This window comes from Oncorhynchus kisutch, linkage group LG21 (assembly GCF_002021735.2).
Source record: "Oncorhynchus kisutch isolate 150728-3 linkage group LG21, Okis_V2, whole genome shotgun sequence".
NCBI lineage: Eukaryota > Metazoa > Chordata > Actinopteri > Salmoniformes > Salmonidae > Oncorhynchus > Oncorhynchus kisutch.
Genome location: NC_034194.2, coordinates 3,431,328 through 3,452,339, shown reverse-complemented (window position 1 = coordinate 3,452,339; position 21,012 = coordinate 3,431,328). Strand labels below are relative to the sequence as shown.

The 21,012-nt window shown below is 44.9% G+C and overlaps 1 protein-coding gene across 3 annotated transcripts in view; it reads right to left on the bottom strand.

The window, feature by feature from the left end:
• The window catches only part of LOC109866486 (serine/threonine-protein kinase MRCK beta-like), a 145,945-nt gene that overhangs the window by 48,656 nt on the left and 76,277 nt on the right, over positions 1-21,012 (bottom strand). For all 3 annotated transcript variants that reach the window (XM_020455177.2, XM_031800327.1, XM_020455178.2), the window contains exons 9-17: positions 18,095-18,338; positions 17,774-17,893; positions 8,945-9,078; positions 6,560-6,802; positions 3,953-4,063; positions 1,831-2,084; positions 1,548-1,653; positions 1,190-1,314; positions 933-1,038 (exon numbers count right to left, since the gene is read on the bottom strand). In XM_020455177.2, coding sequence (XP_020310766.1) covers positions 933-1,038; positions 1,190-1,314; positions 1,548-1,653; positions 1,831-2,084; positions 3,953-4,063; positions 6,560-6,802; positions 8,945-9,078; positions 17,774-17,893; positions 18,095-18,338 — 1,443 coding nt within the window. The remainder of the gene's footprint in view (positions 1-932; positions 1,039-1,189; positions 1,315-1,547; positions 1,654-1,830; positions 2,085-3,952; positions 4,064-6,559; positions 6,803-8,944; positions 9,079-17,773; positions 17,894-18,094; positions 18,339-21,012) is intronic.

Here is a 21,012-nt window from a genome sequence, read left to right as displayed (position 1 = left end):
AGTCAAACTTACTCCATAAGCACCCTATTCCATACATAGGGCTCCTGTTAAAAGTACAGAACTATGGGCCTACAGTAAGTCAAACTTACTCCATAAGCACCCTATTCCATACATAGTTCTGTACTTTTAACAGGAGCCCTATGGGCCTACAGTAAGTCAAACCTACTCCAAAAGCACCGTATTCCATACATAGTTCTGTACTTTTAACATGAGCCCTATGGGACTACAGTAAGTCAAACCTACTCCAAAAGCACCGTATTCCATACATAGGGCTCTGGTCAAAAGTCATGCACTATGGGGCCAACTCAGTGTGGCCTTGTGTTAGCGTGTTCGCCCTGAGATTGGAAGGTTGATACCAAACTATAAAAATAGGATTTGTCTGTACTTGGCACTCAGCATTAAGGAAATAGATTGGGGGTAAGGAAGGCCCTGCGACAGATTACCCTTCTGTCCAGGGGGTGTACTTGTACCCTCACGCTCCTATGAGTCATTCCGGCAAACTTACACTGGGAAGCACCACTGGGGCATCAGAAAAATTGTAGGTTTATACCACAGCACAGCAGTAATGACAAGGTAAAATGAGTAGACAGGGTGTAGCCTACACACTACACAGCTTGTGGTGCTCAGAAACAACTGCTGTACCCTCCAGTCAGGCACCTGACCTGCTTCAATTAACATCCGGCTGTAGTGTCAATAGAGCGTGTGTAAAACAAGTTGTTATGAAAGGGTAAATGTGTTCAGTAGGGGAACTTTAGAATCATGACAACAAGGGAAAGGAACTGTCTGATGTGGTGGTAGTCCCTAGAGACGCCTGCGCTCAGACCAGGGGGGGGGGGGGGGCTAATTTAACAATGACAGATAGAATCCCTGGATACAAACACCCCGGAGGGGATGGGGCGTGTGTGTGGGTTTCTCTCTGGTACCCATCTTACCAGGGGCCTGGAGCCCAGGCTGGAGCAGCGGAGTGACTCGAGCTCCTCGGTCATCTTGGAGGCCAAGGCCTGCAGGTAGCCGCGGGCGTCTTTCTCGTCGCTCACCCTACGGGGTCAGACAGACATCAGCTTAGGAAAGGTTTCTGAAGAATCTATACAGGCCGTACACAGGGTTTAAACATTTTAAAAACAGAAAAGGAACATTTGCTATCCTATTGGACAAGTTCACGGCCCCGTATAGCTGCCTTTCCCCTCACCACTGAATGATCTCGGCAATCTGGGCCTCCCAGTGAGCCACGCTCTCCTTCCTAGAGGCCAGGTCCTGCAGCTCGTCCTCCAGCTGACGGTTCTGAGCGGTCAGCTTGTCCACAAACGTACACAGCTTAGAGAGAGAAAGCAGGAGATGGAGGGGGGGGACGGGGGACCGGGAGATATTGGGGGAGATGGAGAGGGGGGAGAGAGAGAAAGAGAGTGACAGGAAAGGAGAGAGCAGGAAAGAGGTAGAGAGTGGGGGGGAGAAGAAGAGAGCGATAGCGAGAGAGAGTGTCAGGTTAAGTGTCCATTCACAACGTCTTTTCCACAGCGTGTACCTCTGTACGTATGTGTGGTCCTTACCCTGTCGGTCTCCGCGGTCAGCTTGCCGTTGTCCTCGGTCAGCATGCTGCGCTCGCGTTCGTACTTGTCCTTCAGAGCGCCTACTGACTCGTCCATCTCGGTTTGCCTGCACACGCACGCACAGAATGAGATCTCAAGTACTCAAGTCTCTATAATTATAGTGGATGCTAGCCTAGCCCACCTCTCACTCTCAACAAAGCCTATGCTATTAAAACCTATCCTAGCTAAACCTCTACTATCCTAACCTACCTCTTGCGCTTGGAAAAGCCTATCCTAAACCCACCTCTCTTTCTTGGCTTTCTCCAGCTTGTCCTTGAGTACGAGCAGCTCCTTGTTAAGGGAGAGCTGCTGGCCCTCTGAGTCGTGGAGCTCTTTCCGGAGGCCCTTGAGCTCGCTGGTGTGGGAGGCCCCGCGGCGCACCAGCTCCTCCTCGTAGGACAGCACCTTATTGTCCAGCTCCGACTTTACCTTGGACAGCTCCTGAAGCAGCCCTGGGCTGCTGCTTCCGCTGCCGCGCGCGCTGCCCAGCTGCTTCACCTGGGGGGAGGAAGCAAGAGAAATGGCAAATAAACCAAAAAATGTTCAACATGAAAGAGAGAAGGTTTATAAATCCGCTTAACTTCTTGGTGACAGGGGGGCAGGTTTGAGTAGCTTGGATGAATAAGGTGCCCAGAGTAAACTGCCTGCTACTTTTTGGCTGCGTCTGAACGCTGTACTCAGATTATTGCATGGTTTGCTTTTTCCGTAAAGTTTTTTTGAAATCTGACACAGTGGTTGCATTAAGGAGAAGTATATCTCTAATTCCATGTATAACACTTGTATTTCTCATCAACATTTGTAATGAGTATTTCTGCAAATAGACGTGGCTCTCTGCAAAATCACTGCATGTTTTAGAACTACTGAACGTAACGCGCCAATGTAAAATGACATTTTTTGGTAAAAGTATGCACTTTATCAAACAAAACATACATGTATTGTGTAACATGAAGTCCTATGAGTGTCATCTGATGAAGATCAAAGGTTAGTGATTCATTTTATCTCTATTTGTGCTTTTTGTGACTCTGCTCTTTGGCTGGAAAAATGGCTGGAAAAATGGCTGTATTTTTCTGTGAGTTGGTGGTGACCTAATATAATCATTTGTGGTGCTTTCCCTGTAAAGCCTTTTTGAAATCAGACACTGTGGCTGGATTAACGAGAATTTTATATTTAAAATGGTGTGAAATACTTGTATGCTTGAGGAATTGTAATTATGAGATTTTTTTTGTTTTGAATTTGGCACCCTGCACTTTCACTGGCTGTTGGCAGGGTGGGAAGCTACTGTCCCACATATGCCAGAGAGGTTAAGGATCTACGGGATCGGTGTCCCTATACCGGGACGGTTGTTGCATACGTGTGCTATTGTGACTAGAATGATGTCCTGGAAAGTTTGTTATTTACATGGGCAGAAAGCTTAAATTCTTGTTAATCTAACTGCTTTGTCCAATTTATAGTAGCTTTCACAATAACAAACTACCGTGCTATTGTTTGAGGAGAGTGTACAACAACACCTGTCACGGCAACTGGTGTGATACATTCATCTCTGAGGGTAAACAACGTACTTACATTCAGTAATCTTACTCTGATTTGTCATCCTGAGGGTCCCAGAGATAAAATGTAGCATTGTTTTGTTGGATAAAATCTATTTTTATATTCAAATGTAGAAACTGGGTTCTACAGTTTGAACCCCTGTTGAAAAGGAAAAAATCTGAAAATGGGGTGGACAAAGTGACAGGCTAGCAACGTCACAAAAACGACAGACAAGAATGTCTGAAATGCTTCTCTCATTTTTTCTCTCATCATTATTGCCTTGCTTCCTGGAAGCCAAGGGACCTCCCAATCCAGCCCTGACGGAGTCAGCCCTGGTTTAGATAAGAAGTATATACAGTAAAGTAGTTTCGCATGCCAGGCCATAAACCTTGCTCTAATGCAACCCAGTCAAGCCTCCATAATGCTCTATGGGGGCCAGCTGTTAGTCTAGACCCATTGCCAACAACAACAAACACACACACAAACTATATATAGCCATGCCAGAGGGAAGACCCCTCAGCTAGCTGGGTGGAAGGGAGGGGAGCTGGAAAAAAGATGGGATAGGGGAGAGAGTACAAGGATATTGGAGAGAGCAAGGAAGTGGGGGAGGGGAAAGAGAATGAAAGGGAGAGCAGGGGGATAGGGGAGAGAGTACGAGGATAGGGAAAAGGGTGGAAAAGGGAAGCACAGCAGGGAAAGGAGAAAGAGGTAGGTGGGGAGAAGGAGAGGTACTAGTAGGGAGAGGGAGAGGAGAGTTGAGACAGGTAGAAGAGGGAGAGGGGAGAGAACGTGAAAGGGCACAGGAACATCAGTGAAAAGGAGAGAGTGTGAACTCTGACCTTGAGGATCTCCAGTTCCATCTCCAGCTGTTTGGAGTAGACCTCGCTGTGCTCGCGCAGCTTACGCTGCTTAGATGCCTCCGCCTTGGCATCCTCCAACTGGGCCTCCAGCTAACACACAAACACATTGAGACAAAGCAGAGGTTAATGTCAACATACACACAGAGTTTTATATCCTTCCACCAGGAAATATTTATGCACACATATACCACGTTCTCATTCTGAACCACACCAAACATTCATGGGCATGTATTGAGTAAATATGTGTATTGGCATTATGCATACCAGTACTGTGAATATGAATGAACAGTATTTGGGAGATGGTGAGGAGATGAGACATTGGTCTATCACCCTCCCTGGCCCCATTAACTTCAGCTGGGGTCACCAAAACCCATGTGGACTCTGTTAGCGCACATCTCGGGGAAGGCCTGAGGGTGCATGCCAATAGTCTAAACTCTCCATCTGCACTAATCTAAAAACACAGGCAAGGCCAAAGCAATATGGAGGAAGCCTTCTAAGAATTCGCTTTAACCTGCCTAGTTCTTCAATGTCAGTGGAGGACACTATTTTAGGACTACTGAGATACAACCCTGGGTTGTTTTGGCAGTGTGTGTATTGTGTTTCCTAACCCCTAAAAGGGCTCTACAAACTCTATGCAAACTGAGCTATGGTGTATCTTATACGGTCCGTTCCAAAAATTCAGCCGCACTTAGGTACGTAGAACTGTGTAGAGAGAGACGCAAACAGATAGATGCAAACAGAACTCCGTCGTTCCGTTTGCATAGAGTAAAGTTCACAGGTAACTTTTGAGATATTTTGTAGTCACGTTGTACAAGTTGGAACAGGTGTTTTTCTGGATCAAATGCGCCAAATAAATGGACATTTTGGATATATATCGATGGAATTAATTGAACAAAAGGACCATTTGTGATGTTTATGGGACATATTGGAGTGCCAACAGAAGAAGCTCGTCAAAGGTAAGGCATGTTTTATATTTTTATTTCTGAGTTCTGTGTCGCGCCTCCAGGGTTGAAATGTTCGCTCTCTTTGTTTACGGAGATGGTATCCTCAGATAATAGCATCGTATGCTTTCGACAAAAAGCCTTTTTGAAATCTGACATGTTGGCTGGATTCAAAACAAGTGTAGCTTTAATTTGCTATCTTGCATGTGTGATTTAACGAAAGTTTGATTTTATAGTAATTTATTTGAATTTGGCGCTCTACATTCTCCCTGGCTTTTGGCCAGGTGAGACGCTAGCGTCCCACATATCCCAGAGAGGTTAAGGGTATTCTGACATTCAGATGGAGAAATAAACAAATAGATAAAAAGCTGATGATAAAAGATACAGCTGGAGAGGTGTCACGATCGTTATAACGAGTGGACCAAGATGCAGCGTGGTATGGTTCCATCCTCTTTATTAGGTAGTAAAACTCAAAGAAAACAAAAAAACAATAAACGAAACGTGAAGCTCAGGTAGTGCTCGCAGGCAACTGTACATAGACAAGATCCCACAAAACACAATGGGGTAATGGCTACCTAAATATGATGCCCAATCAGAGACAACGATAAACAGCTGCCTCTGATTGGGAACCATACCAGGCCAACATAGATATATAATTCACCTAGATAAATCACACCCGATCTAACCAACATAGAGAATAAACATCTCTATGGTCAGGGTGTGACAAGAGGAGAGAAGTTGGTTTGTGCTTTCTGAATGGCAGGAGGAGCCATAGCACTAAAACAGGTTGTGTGTTGAGGTTTAGAGTCTGGTATTATTGTATAGACACAGTCACATAAGCACACACACACACAGTTAATAATACACATATCAACCACAACCAATACACTAAATTATTTATGCTAAATTATTTAGAAAGCTAAACATTGCTAATTTGCTTAATGTTGCTAACACATTGCCATTCCACCTCCGGCATGCTAACTTTATCCACAATTGTTAGCATGCTAAGTGTTAGTGAACTTAATGTTAGTAAGCTAAGACTTAGCAAGCCAAATGTTACCAGAGATGGTAGAGAAAGCGAAACCTCCACCTCCTAAATGTTTTCAGGTCGGGGCAGGGCCACTCTGGTTTGCTTATTGCCCCTGACCTGCAGAGGTGGTGTCCCAGAGACTATAGAGAAAGGAGACATCTCACTGGCAAATTGTTTCTGGTCAGGATGGGGTGGGTGGGGTGAGCGTGGTGGGGACAATAAGTTGACCAGAAGCAGCTGTTCCCTCTCTCACGTGAGCATGCCAGAGATAATGAAGGAACCATGAGCTCACACGGGAAAGTATACTCACGAGAGAAAACGACCACTTACAAAGACAGGAACCTTGACACATTTTTTCAACAGTAAATGGCCTGAGTGAACTCTCTAAAATGATCCACCATTATTGATGCTAGCAAGCAAAGACTTAGCAAGATAAACGTTAGCAAGCTAAGAGTTAGCAATCTAAGTACTAGCAAGGTAAAGGTTAGCAAGCTAACTGTTAGCGAGCTAAGTGTTATAAAGCAAAACCAAGTAAATTGTTACTTAGCAAGCTAAATGCTAGCACTTTAAGTGTTAGCATTAGTGAGCAGCGCGCTAGTCACTTTTACGTCTCACCTCCTTACGAGCCTTCTCAGTCTTGCGGATGTCCTGGCGCATTGCATCCACCTTCTGCACAGCAGCATCCATCTCCTCCTCCTTGTCGCGGAGCTGGCGCGAGAGTCGCTGCTTGGTGGAACGCAGCTCGGCCATGCGTTCACTCAGCTCAGAGAACTCCTGAAGGGCCAGTTTCCGCTGGCTATGGGCCTCCTTCAGCTCCTTGGTCTGGGACTTGAGGCGCTCCAGGGACTCCACCAGTTGCTGTTGGTGGAGAAGGAGAGGGAAAGCATGGGGGTGAGAGAGAGGTGGAGGGAGTAGATAAGGGAGGGAGAGAGTGAGAAAGAAGGAAGGAGGGTGAGATGTGGGGGAGGTAGGTTGTAGATGGGGAAGAGATGGAAGGGAGAGAAAGGTTGAGTGAAAGGGTGGGTGGGTAGGTGAGAGAGGGGAGGGAAATGGAGAGAAAGAAAGAGTCAGGAGAGAGCAGAGGAGGAAGGGTGTGAGGGAGTGAGGGAAGCAAAAGAAAAGAGAGCAGAGGAGGAAGGGTGTGAGGGAGTGAGAGGGCAGCAAAAGAAAAGAGAGCAGAGGAGGAAGGGTGGGAGGGAGTGAGGGAAGCAAAAGAAAAGAGAGCAGAGGAGGAAGGGTGGGAGGGAGTGAGGGAAGCAAAAGAAAAGAGAGCAGAGGAGGAAGGGTGGGAGGGAGTGAGAGGGCAGCAAAAGAAAAGAGAGCAGAGGAGGAAGGGTGGGAGGGAGTGAGGGAAGCAAAAGAAAAGAGAGCAGAGGAGGAAGGGTGGGAGGGAGTGAGGGAAGCAAAAGAAAAGAGAGCAGAGGAGGAAGGGTGGGAGGGAGTGAGGGAAGCAAAAGAAAAGAGAGCAGAGGAGGAAGGGTGGGAGGGAGTGAGGGAAGCAAAAGAAAAGAGAGCAGAGGAGGAAGGGTGGGAGGGAGTGAGAGGGCAGCAAAAGAAAAGAGAGCAGAGGAGGAAGGGTGGGAGGGAGTGAGAGGGCAGCAAAAGAAAAGAGGAAGGGTGGGAGGGAGTGAGGGAAGCAAAAGAAAAGAGAGCAGAGGAGGAAGGGTGGGAGGGAGTGAGGGAAGCAAAAGAAAAGAGAGCAGAGGCGGAAGGGTGGGAGGGAGTGAGAGGGCAGCAAAAGAAAAGAGAGCAGAGGAGGAAGGGTGGGAGGGAGTGAGAGGGCAGCAAAAGAAAAGAGAGCAGAGGAGGAAGGGTGGGAGGGAGTGAGGGAAGCAAAAGAAAAGAGAGCAGAGGAGGAAGGGTGGGAGGGAGTGAGGGCAGCAAAAGAAAAGAGAGCAGAGGAGGAAGGGTGGGAGGGAGTGAGAGGGCAGCAAAAGAAAAGAGAGCAGAGGAGGAAGGGTGGGAGGGAGTGAGAGGGCAGCAAAAGAAAAGAGAGCAGAGGAGGAAGGGTGGGAGGGAGTGAGGGAAGCAAAAGAAAAGAGAGCAGAGGAGGAAGGGTGGGAGGGAGTGAGAGGGCAGCAAAAGAAAAGAGAGCAGAGGAGGAAGGGTGGGAGGGAGTGAGAGGGCAGCAAAAGAAAAGAGAGCAGAGGAGGAAGGGTGGGAGGGAGTGAGGGAAGCAAAAGAAAAGAGAGCAGAGGAGGAAGGGTGGGAGGGAGTGAGAGGGCAGCAAAAGAAAAGAGAGCAGAGGAGGAAGGGTGTGAGGGAGTGAGAGGGCAGCAAAAGAAAAGAGAGCAGAGGAGGAAGGGTGGGAGGGAGTGAGGGCAGCAAAAGAAAAGAGAGCAGAGGAGGAAGGGTGGGAGGGAGTGAGAGGGCAGCAAAAGAAAAGAGAGCAGAGGAGGAAGGGTGGGAGGGAGTGAGAGGGCAGCAAAGAAAAGAGAGCAGAGGAGGAAGGGTGGGAGGGAGTGAGGGAAGCAAAAGAAAAGAGAGCAGAGGAGGAAGGGTGGGAGGGAGTGAGAGGGCAGCAAAAGAAAAGAGAGCAGAGGAGGAAGGGTGGGAGGGAGTGAGAGGGCAGCAAAAGAAAAGAGGAAGGGTGGGAGGGAGTGAGGGAAGCAAAAGAAAAGAGAGCAGAGGAGGCAGGAGAGATGGTGAGAGAGAAACAGACAGAGCCAGACAGAATGAAAGGTGAGTAGATTAAATGAGGAGAGGGAGCGAAAGCATGAGAGAAAGAGAGAGAAAGGAGGATGAGAGGAATCGGGAGAGAAATAAAAAGTAATCAGTGAACTACCAATTATAAGCTCGACTGACACTGAAAACGTACATAGATAATTAGCACCGAACAAATTCATCATCTCCAGCTCCACACCAAAATGTGAAAATGGTGCGTTTCTATGGCTGCCTGAACTTGTCCAATAACAAACACATGGTGTGCACTAATAAAAATGAGCCTGGGGTAGGGGGGTGGGTTTGAAGGTCAGGGGGGGAAGAGAAGAGTGATGTTACCTTGTGGATTTCCTCCTTCTCTAGTCTAAGGGCTTTGACTTGCTTGTCCAGGGTCTTCAGCTTGGAGGAGGAGCTCTCGAAGTCCTGGCGCAGCGTCACCACCTCCTCCAGCTGGTGCTCCAACTTATCAGAGTCTGAAAGATGGCAAAAAGGGGAGGGACATCCTGGTTAGCGGGATGGTGATAGGTTAGGGTCAATGTTTCCCAAAAGGTCACAATTTTACTGGACAGGGGCTTTAGACTGGGTTTCAGGAAGAAATCTTTGATTTATTTTGTAAAAAAACATAACTAATAAAACATACTACTTTGTTAATGCAAAAGATGACAAGAACTGAGCCCTACAGATGAAGAACCATAGATGTACCTTATATAGACACAGTACCAGTCAAAGGTTTGGATAACACCTACAAAAGGTTTTTCTTTATTTTTACTATTTTCTACTTTGTAGAAAAATAGTGAAGACATCAAAACTATGAAATAACAAATACATTTGAGATTCTTCAAAGTAGCCAACCTTTGACACTCTCGGCATTCTCTCAACCAGCTTCATGAGGAATGCTTTTCCAACAGTCTTGAAATAGTTCCCACATATGCTTAGCACTTGTTGGCTGCTTTTCCTTCATCCTACGGTCCAACTCATCCCAAACCAATCTCAATTGGGTTGAGGTCGGGTGATCGTGGAGGCCAGGTCATCTGATGCAGCACTCCATCACTCTCCTTATTGGTCGAATAGTCTTTAAACAGCCTGGAGATGCATTTTGGGTCATTGTCCAAATGATAGTCGCACTAAGGGCAAACCAGATGGGATTTCGCTGCAGAATACTGTGGTAGTCATGCTGGTTAAGTGTGCCTTGAATTCTAAATAAATCACTGAATGTCAACAGAAAAGCACCATAACACACACATATTAATATATACACACACACACACACACACACACACACACACACACACACATACACATACATATATATATATATACAGTTGAAGAAGGAAGTTTACATACATTTAGGAGTCATTAAAACTCATTTTTCAACCACTTCACAAATTTCTTGTTAACTTCTTATGGGCAGTATTGAGTAGCTTGGATGAATAAGGTGCCCAGAGTAAACTGCCTGCTACTCAGGCCCAGAAGCTAAGATATGCAATATTATGAGTAGATAAGTAGATATGAGTATGAGTAGATAAGTTTTTAAAACTGTTTGAATGATGTCTGTGAGTATAACAGAACTCATATGGCAGGCAAAAAAACGGAGAAAAAAATCCAACCAGGAAGTGGGAAATCTGAGGTTTGTAGGTTAAGTTTTTGCCTACCCAATATACAGTGTAAAATGTGGTCCGATTGCACTTCCTAAGGCTTTCACTAGATGTCAACAGTCTTTAAAACTTTGTTTCAGGCTTCTACTGTGAAGGGGGAGTGAATGAGAGCTGTTTGACGAAGAGGTCTGGCAGAATGCCATGAGCTAAGTCATGCGTGCGGCCGTGAGAGTGAGCTGCGTTCCTTTTAATTTCTAAAGACAAAGGAATTGTCCGGTTGAAACATTATTGAAGATTGTTAAAAACATCCTAAAGATTGATTCTATACTTCGTTTGACATGTTTCTAATAACTGTAATATAACTTTTTTGACTTTTCGTTTGGACTAAGTACCTGCGCCTAGCCAATTTGGATTTGTGAACTAAATGCGCAAACAAAGTATTGAGATAAACTTTTGTTATTGACCAAATACTTATTTTTCACCATCATTTGCAAATAAATTCATTAAAAATCCTACAATGTGTTTTTCTGGATTTTTCCCCCAAATTTTGTCTGTCACAGTTGAAGTGTACCCATGATGAAAATTACAGGCCTCTCATCTTTTTAAGTGGGAGAACTTGCACAATTGGTGGCTGACTAAATACTTTCTTGCCCCACTGTATATCCACAGTAAAACAAGTCCTATATTAACATAACCTGAAAGGACACTCAGCAAGGAAGATGCCACTGCTCCAAAACCACCATCATAAAGCCAGACGACTGTTTGCAACTGCATATTAGGACAAATATTGTACTTTTTGGAGAAATATCCTCTGGTCTGATGAAACAAAAATAGAACTGTTTGGCCATAATGACCATCGTTATGTTTGGAGGAAAAAGGGGGAGGCTTGCAAGCCGAAAAACACCATCCCAAACGTGAAGCACGGGGGTGGCAGCATCGTGTTGTGGGGGGGGCTTTGCTGCAGGAGGGACTGGTGCACTTCAGAAAATAGATGCCATCATGAGGGAGGACAATTATGTGGATATATTGAAGCAACATCTCAAGACATCAGTCCGGAAGTTGAAGCTTGGTCGCAATGGGTCTTCCAACTGGACAATGACCCCAAGCGTACTTCCAAAGTTGTAGCAAAACGGCTTAAGGACAACAAAGTCAAGGTATTGGAGTGGCCATCACAAAGCCCTGACCTCAATCTCATAGAAAATTTGTGGGCAGAACTGAAAAAACGTGTGCGAGCAAGGAGGCCAAAAACCTGACTCCTTTACACCAGCTCTGTCAGGAGGAAATGGGCCAAAATTCACCCAACTTATTGTGGGAAGGTTGTGGAAAGCTACCTGAAACATTTGACCCAAGTTAAACTATTTAAAGGCAATGCTACCAAATACTAATTGAGTGAATGTAAAGTTCTGACCCACTGGGAATGTGATGAAAGAAATAAAAGCTGAAATAAATCATTCTCTCCACTATTATTCTGACATTTCACATTCTTAAAATAAAAGTGGTGATCCTAACTGACCTAAGACAGGGAATTGTTACTAGGATTTAAATGTCAGGAATTGTGAACTGAGTTTAAATGTAATTGGCTAAGGTGTATATAAACTTCAGACTTCAACTGTGTGTGTGTGTGTGTATATTATATATATATATATATATTACATTTTTACAATAAACAAACTTACATACTGTCAGAAGTCAATTATTTGAGTGCACAATAAGACATATACAGAAAGGAAGTTGAGTTTACAATAAAAAAAATGCTCTTTATTATTGTCAGAAAATAAAATGTCGTCCCCACACTCCCCTACCATGTAGGTCCATTGCTTGGTCAAGAGTTGTTGACATCTGATAAAGTTTAGCATAATAGATCCCTTGCATCAACTTGATTTCCCCAAGCTTTGTTATAACGGCCACTGATCGCTCTACACAAACAATATCTTGAAAATATGATACTCATGTTTGAGACGAGAGGATTGTAGGGGTAATCCAAGCACTAAGGATAACCTTTTTGCTGCTGTTAACCCCGCATAAATGATTCTGTTCTGAACCATTTGCAGAACAAGTGAAGAGTCATCATTCAATAAAATAAAGGTGCATCTTTGTTCACAGGGAAACCCATAATTTTGTAAGGAAATCTGAAATATGTGACCAGAACTGGGACCACCCAGGACATTCCCAAAACATGTGACCAGAACTGGGACCCCACAGGACATTCCCAAAACATGTTACCATTACTGGGACCCCACAGGACATTCCCATAACATGTGACCAGAACTGAGACCCCACAGGACATTCCCAGAACTGGGACCCCACGGGACATTCCCAAAACATGTGACCAGAACTGGGACCCCACAGGACATTCCCAAAACATGTGACCAGAACTAGGACCCCACAGGACATTCCCAAAACATGTGCATTAGTGGTGTTCCAACAGCATTCATATGTCATCCATACATATTGGAGTAGGAATCAGCTTAATCTTAAAACCTCTAAATGGGGTTTCATAACGTCTATGTATAAGCTGGTGTGCTGTGTTTTTAGAGGAAACAAAAACATTCTCCCAAATGATATCTCAGTTCAGGTTGTGTCCCAGTCCCTGCATTTCAGTTCCATACTAGTGACAGCCAATGTAAAGCATTTAACAGACAGCAGCCAATCATATGTATCAGAGACCATTTTAGATGTTAATGAAGGGTCTATCCATGTAAGCATTATGTGGGATGTTAACAGACAGCAGCCAATCATATGTATCAGAGACCATTTTAGATGTTAATGAAAGGTCTATCCATGTAAGCATTATGTGGGATGTTAACAGACAGCAGCCAATCATATGTATCAGAGACCATTTTAGATGTTAATGAAGGGTCTATCCATGTAAGCATTATGTGGGATGTTAACAGACAGCAGCCAATCATATGTATCAGAGACCATTTTAGATGTTAATGAAAGGTCTATCCATGTAAGCATTATGTGGGATGTTAACGGGGCATCCCATGGTAGACCATAAGCTTTTAACAATGATCTTAACTGTAAGTAAAGGAACCATGAAAAGCCTGGAAGTAAATACATTTGTTTGAGGTCCTGGAAAGGTATCAGTCCCTTATCATTATACATGCCTCACAACGTATGCCCACTCTTATCCGTCCACAATGGGTACACAAAAGGCTTATTGTTTGTCAGCAGGTTATGTCATATAGGAGAAGGTTCACAGAACGTCTTAGTGTTGCCTATATGTTCATCAGCGTAGTACCATACTTGTAATGAGTTGGAAATAATTGAACCAAATTTTATGAACGCTGTTTTGACCTTGATACCGGAAGAACCTTCACTGTAAGTCTATGCGGTGCAACAAGTGCCTCTACAAGAAGCTGCAATAAAATCCTTGAGTATGGTCCGATGATTCTATTTGTAAAGACAAGTAATATAATTTGTAACGTGGAAGAGACAAGCCTCCTATTCCCTTTAACTGCATAAGAGTATCATATCGAATGTGTGGCTTTTTATTATTCCAAATAAACTGAGGTCATTGACCTCAATTCCTCAATGTATTTTGGCAGAAGTGGTACAGGCAGCACAGAGAAAATAAAATGTTGTCGACCGAGTACGTTCATTTTTGCTATAGCAATCCTACCTTGTAATGAGATAAGAGAGAACCCTCTTTTAGTTTGACATAGTTCATTCTGCAAACTTGAGACATTTTGGTGGGTATGCATACACCCAAATAAATTAAGTCTGCCTCATGCCACTGCACTGGATATGTAGTAGGCAAAGTAAGCAATTTCACAGGGCAATTAAGGGGCACCAGTATAGATTTTTCCCCAGTTTATTTGATATCCAGAGAATTAACTGAAAATAGTAAATACTTTCAGAATCAGTGAAAGAGAAATTGAGATGTCTAAGAAATACAATAAAGGTGTGATCGGCAGAGTGAGACTTTATGCTACCTTTAATATCGATGGGTGAAATAAGTTGATCTAATCACTTGAGCAAGGGGTTCCAAAGATGGTGCAAAGAGCGTTGGTGCAAAGAGCGTTGGTGATAACGGACATCCTTGTTTTGTGGAACGTTGTAAACAGAAAGTCTTAGATGTTTCCGGTATGCACAACTACTTGGGACGCATGAATACAATGTTTTTAACATGGAGATAAATCCTTTACCAAAAACCAAAGGCCTCCAAAACACACCATAAATAGTTCCATTCTAGCCTATCAAAGGCTTTTTCTGTATCCAAACTAAAAAGTGCAGCAGGGACTTGGTCATTTTTGGACTCATTTATGATGTGGATTGGACGTCTAATATTGTCTGAGGCTAAACGACCCTTTATAAACCCAGTTTGCTAATCACTAATTAGATTTCCAACAAGCAGTTCCAATCTGATGGCAAGTACCTTTGCAAACAGCTTGAGCTCTGTTGTATTAAGGCTTAAGGGCCTATAACTTTTACAGTCTATGGGAGATTTTGCATTTAAAAATAAACAAACTACAATCAGTGAGGTGTTTTGGTCTCTATGGAATTCTCCATATTTGAATGCATGATTGATAGAATCAAGAATTAGTACCACATATCAAGAAACAGCTCAGGAGGGAAACCAAGTCCTGGTGATTTGCCTCTTTTCAAAGATGTTAATGCACTCCTGAGTTCTTCAAGAGTACGTGGGGAATCAAGGAATCCAGATTGCTTTCTGTAGAGTTTGGGAAAGTCCAATGATGATAAGAAGTGTCTCATCTTACTATGATCAGGGTCCGCCTCAAAAAGTATATAATTGGGAATAAAACTGCCTAAATGTATTACTCATTTCTGCCAGGTCATGTGACATCTTACCAGATGGTGTTTGAATTGTATTGATACCAGAAAATGCCTCATTTTGCTTAAGCCTTGCATCCAAAAAACGACTAGCTTTCTCCCCCTTAGAATAGTATGTTAATAATGCGATGTAAAATCTTCCCCTTTTGCTCTGTACATTTTTGCTCTTGCTCATTTTCAACCAGAGCAAATGGTTTTTCCAGATCTACTACTTTTTTTTTTTTTTTACTGCGAGTTCAATTAAGATCTGAGGGAAACGAGCTACAGTTTCCCCTTAAACATTTTGTCCCCTCCCAAAGTCACTGAGGGGGTGGTGGCTGTATCTGTATTAAACAATAAAAATGTCAACTTTGCTGAAAGTTGTGTCAAAAAAGCCTTACTCTGCAGCAATGCTCCATCTTCTGGTAGGTACCTTTCTGCTTGGAGCTGTCAAGTAAGGTACTATACAGGACAGCTCCATCGTCAGAAATTACAACGGGGAACAGCTTGGTTGTCTGAATACACCTGTTTATATAGGTTGCCACAAATATGTAGTCTATCCGTGAAAATGTATTATGTCTTGAAGAAAAACAAAGTTGCATCTTTGACAGTCAAATTCCTTAGACGTCAGGTGTCTAAAATATTAGCAGCAAATGAGATGGTCACCAGAGGCCTGACCAGCTTGAGAGTGAGATGAAACATGAGACCTATCTGAGAATTTACATACCTGATTAAGATCTCCCACAACAAGTTGGTATTCTGAAAGATCTCAGTCTTAGAGATAGAACTAAGGACAATAGAATCAGGTAAGTTTGGACAGTAGATTGAGGCGAAACACATCTTAGTGTGATTTATAACCGTAGTTACAAATACAAAATGTCCTGCATCGTCATTATCAGAACCCTCAATCTGAACACGTAGTTTTCTATCAAATAATATGAAAACCCCTTTGATTTTGTTAGTGGCTGAGGACTGAGCAACACATTTATAGTACCCGTTTTGGAATCTATAGACAATCTTTTTGCGTCCGATGTATTCTTAGCATTTGGTACACTTGATAGCAGAGTTCAAACCATGGGAATTTAACGACATTAAGATGAGCTCACGGTTCATTTACAACCTTAATCATATAATATTTATGGATGTGTGTATGACAAAATAAACTAAGAAAATAAAATAAAAATGAAAAGAAATTCAATATAAAAAACACCTACTTCAATATAAACTAAAAATATATTTGTGCACCATTATATATATTTGAACAAACTCAGGTTTTTAACAATAATAGAAACAGTAACCACCCACAAGAGAGGAAGTCTATAGCGTCAACTGCTCACTTTGGCTGGTAGGAACTCAAATTTGCTAACATCATGAGGCTCCCAAACAGCGACACACATCCCATGTCCAGTCCCATTCTGTCAGCCACTTGTGTTTATCCAACATGACATGAATACGTGGCAAAATTACTTTTCACAGAACACGTTCATACCAAGCTGAGTGCTCTGTATGTCAATCCCCATAATGTTTACCCTACACCAGGACTGCTTTAATGACGACTAAATATTTTTGCCAGCTACAGTTTGCAGCCTGAACCCAATAATTATCCAGCCAGCTAACCTAGCCAGCCAGCGAACCATGTGCCAGCCAGCTAACCTAGCCAGCCAGCGAACCACGAGCCAGCAAGCGAACCACGAGCCAGCCAGCTAGGCGAGCCACGTGCCAGCAAGCTAACCTAGCCAGCTAACCAACTCAGCTAGCGAGCTACGTGCCAGTCAGCTAACCTAGCCAGCCAGCCAACTTAGCTAGCAAACCACGTGCCAGTCAGCTAACCTAGCCAGCCAGCCAACTCAGCTAGCGAACCACTTGCCAGCCAGCTAACCTAGCAAGCCAGCCAACTCAGCTAGAGAGCCATGTGCCAGCCAGCTGCATCTTAGCCATATAACCAGCATGCCAACAGCCCTGTTAACAAATCCACCAGGCCCCTCATACCAAATAAACTACATTATGTCACTGAATAACAAATAAACATGGGTGACGTTAGCTAGTTAGCTTAGCATTAGTTGTGTCCATCTTACTAGTTAAGATGACCTTTCATGCGATGGGGTATCCAAGGAAGGAGGGGGGCCGTGGTTATCTGTTTCTTTAATTTGCCATGGGGAGAATCTGGAAGAATTGGGGGGGAGGCGATAAGCAGGGTCCTTCTCTAGTAGTTGTCCTCAGCTGCAAGCCATGCCTACGCCTCTTTCACATGATGGAAAATACTGGAGTGTTCCTAAACTCGTTTCCTGATCTTCAGGATGGCTGTGTATATCAGGAACGGGTGAAGTCCTCTTGCTGTCATTTGTCAATTTCAAAGGATTTCCTCTTCAGTTTCATTGCTGTATTCTGGGTAGAGTGCCAGATTGGATCTCCCATGTCTTGGTGGGTTCTCCAGGGCTCTGGTTCACCGCAGAATATCCACTCGGTCCTCATTTGTTAACAGGCAGAATATGAGGGTGCGGGGACGGCTATGGTTATTACTGCCACTGTAGATTCAGTGTGCCCGTTGAATTTCAATCTTCCTCCCTTGTAGCAATGGTATCCATTTTGGTAGATTCTCCTGAAGAAAACCTTTTGGGTCAGAACACTATGTTTTTTTCCCAGGAATAGCCCCAAAAGTAAACCAAGGGCACATCAAACACTTTCAGGTATTTGACCTTTGTGTTCCAGCCAGGCCTGATTTCAATGCCCAGACAATGTTGACTTGCTAGTCAATGATATTGGGTTGCCAGATTGGGTTACATTGAGAGACACTGACCTGCAAGTTTCTTCTTGAGCCTCTCAATCTCTTCATTGAGCTTCTTCATCTCCTTGTCTCGGCCCTGGGTGCAGGCACCGCGGCCCGGCCCGTGGAGAGACTGCACAGCCTGAGTGGACTCTGGAGGGGGTCAGAGGGGGCATAAAACACAGGTCAAGGGTCAGAAGTCATGTCCACTTTAAACTGTGGGACACTAAGGGTGTGTATCAAGGTTGTCTGTGTGTGCATGCTGTGTGAGTGTTTCTCCTGGCCTCGCTGGTGTGTGTGTCTACGCATGCGATCTCTGTGTGTGTGTGTGTGTGTTTCTTTTTGCCCTCTCACCCTGCAGCTTGCGACTCAGCTCCTGCTTCTCCTGCTCCAGCCGGCGGATCCTCCTCTCGAAAACCTCAACCCCCAGCTCCCTCTCCTGGTCCCTGGGACTGCCCTCCTGGGAGCCCCCGTCTGACAGTCCGGCCCTGTTGACGCTGCCGCAGTCCGAGAAGCAGCTGTCCGTGGTGTAAGTGAAGCCCACGAAGGGCAGGTGCTGGCCAGTGAAGCCTGTGAGCGTAACTGGAGGGCCAATGTCCTGTTGGGTAGGAGAGAGAAAGAAAGAGAAATCGGTTAGAGTCGAACAGCCAAACTGACCAAGGGAAGAGGTAATTAAACTACTGAGGTCGTGGAGGACAAAACCACTTATGGTTTTCATTCTTAACCAGGGACCTGGGACTGTAACTGAGTGTCTTTCGCTGGCCAATCAGTGAAATAGAGTTAATTCACTTTAGCTTGGCTGGCTAGCTTGTTTCCAGTTAGCATTATTTAGCTAGCTCCTTTCCAGTTAGTGTTAACAAGCTAGCTTGTTTCTAGTCAGCATTAATTAGCTATCTCTGTTTGAATGTTAAATGACGAGACAGAGGCATTGATGCGAGTAACCAGTCTTGTTCAGCACATTGCAATACATCCGGGTATCTCAAGCACACCGGTAAAACACTGGAGTTGCAGTAATTAACATTTACCACCAGATGGCATCACTGTGCCATCTTACACCCATAACATCTTGCCTTTTATAAAATAGGACAGGAGCTGTCAATTCACTAACAAAACAAACCTAGTAATAATTTCCAACATGAACAGTGCAGGTTTTTTTTGTATTTTTTTTCAGGTAACAACTTACCACATTTTGATACTCTTTTCACTTTTATCTCTGTGTCAACAATCCCAAATGGGAAACCTACAGATTAAGTACTTTTGGTGGCTGGGAAAGACGCCCGCAGCGTGAAAAGACAGGGGGCTTGTCTGCGAGTCCCCGCACAGGCGTGTCACCTGACTGTCTAAGGGGAGTAGTGATGGGCGAGGGAGCGGCCGACCTGTGATCCCCTGGCTCTTCGCCCAGTGCCTCAGTCCCCTTTGACCACCAGGGTTCTGAGTAGGTGCTGGCTCAGCAATCCGAAGGTCAACCCTGTTACGACGGTACAGTGATCCATTAACTTCGACCAAGTAGGAGCGTGGTGCCACTTTCTGTACACAGGATCCGAGTCTCCAGAGGCCTGTCCGGTCCCCTGGTAGTGGCTTCATTCGCACCGTTTCACCCACCCTGAGCTCAGGTAAGTCTTTTGCTGATTTGTCGTAGATGAACTTGGAGACCTGTCTTCTGTGACGTAGCTTCACCAGCACGTCTGTCACCACACATGACTCAAGGAGAGTGCTGGCTACTGGCAGAGCTGCTTTTAAGCGCCATGCCATGAGGCGCTGGGCCGGGCAGCTATCCATACCTTCTGTCGGGGTATTGCGGATCCAGGCAACTTTCCAGGCAACTTTGCACTCTCGCAGAGCTTTTTTTTACAGAGGTTCTGTGGACTCCGCCTTCCCATTAGCTTTTGGGTGCCGTGGTGATGAAGTGACGTGATCGAATTCCCATTCTGCAGGAAATTTTCGGAACTCAACTCCGGAGAATTGGGGTCCATTGTATGAAATTACCCTATCTGGTTGGCCATAGCGGGCAAACTGAGCCTTGCAGCGTTTGATCATTGTCTCTGCTGAGAGGTCGGGGAGGAGGTCAATCTCCCAGAAGTCTGAGTAATAATCGACTACCAGCAGAAAGTCTTTGCCACTGTGCTGGAAGAGATCTAGACTTACTCTCTGCCAGGGGCGCATCGGTAGCTTGTGGGACATCATCATCTCGCTCTCTGTTGCTCAATGGCATATTCATTGCAGATTGTGCATTTACTGACAGTCTGATTTCACTCTGCATTCCTGGCCAATACAGTGTGTCACGTGCTGTTCTGTAACAGGCCTCACCTCCAATGCGACTCGAGTGCACGCGCACCAACATCTCAGGGCGCAGAGACTGGGGAATAATGACTCTCTGATCCTTGAATATTACTCAGTTTTGAACACTGAGCTCCTCTTTGACTGGCCAATATTCTCTGACGGCTAGAGAAGTTTCTTCCTTGCAGTCGGGCCAGCCCATCAGAATCACAGACCTCAATGCCTGGAGTTGCTCGTCCCTGTCTGTGTGCTGTCTGATTTGTATAAGGCGCTGGTCCGTAACATTGAGGTAGTCAGCCTGGTTGATGTGTTCAACATCTACTTGCTCTGTTTGTAAGCTGCACACGGCGTGTTGTTCATGCATGGAGCGTGTGTGAGTGCCTGATGCAGTAGCCCTGCTGAGCATGTCTGTCACACACACACACACACACACACACACACACACACATACACACATACACACATACACACACACATACACACACACATACACACATACACACATACATACAATCTGTGGCCCTGGCTTATACACCACCTTGAGGTTGTAGTTTTGTAGGGCCAGTAGCATGCTCTGGAGTTGTTTCGGGGCATTCAGTAGAGGCTTGCTGAATATAGCAATAAGGGGCTTGTGATCTGTCTCTGCAGTAATGTTGTCGTGCCCGTACAGGTAGTGGTGGAAGCGTTGTCATTTAAACACAATGCTGTGGCACTCCTCTATCTGGGCATAGTTCTGCTCTGTTGGAGTGAGTGCCCTAGAGGCGAATGCCACAGGCTGGCCCTCCTGCATGAGGCAACAGCCAAGTCCATACTGGCTTGAGTCACTCTGAATCGTGACAGGTTTTGACACATTGTAGTATCGCAGTACAGGTGTCTGGGTGACCAGTTGTTTTATTTCCCTCACCGCTGCGTCATGTTTTGGGAGCCAATGCCAGATGCTGTCCTTGTCCATGAGCCTCCTTAGTGGCTCACACACCTCAGAGAGCCGTGGTAGG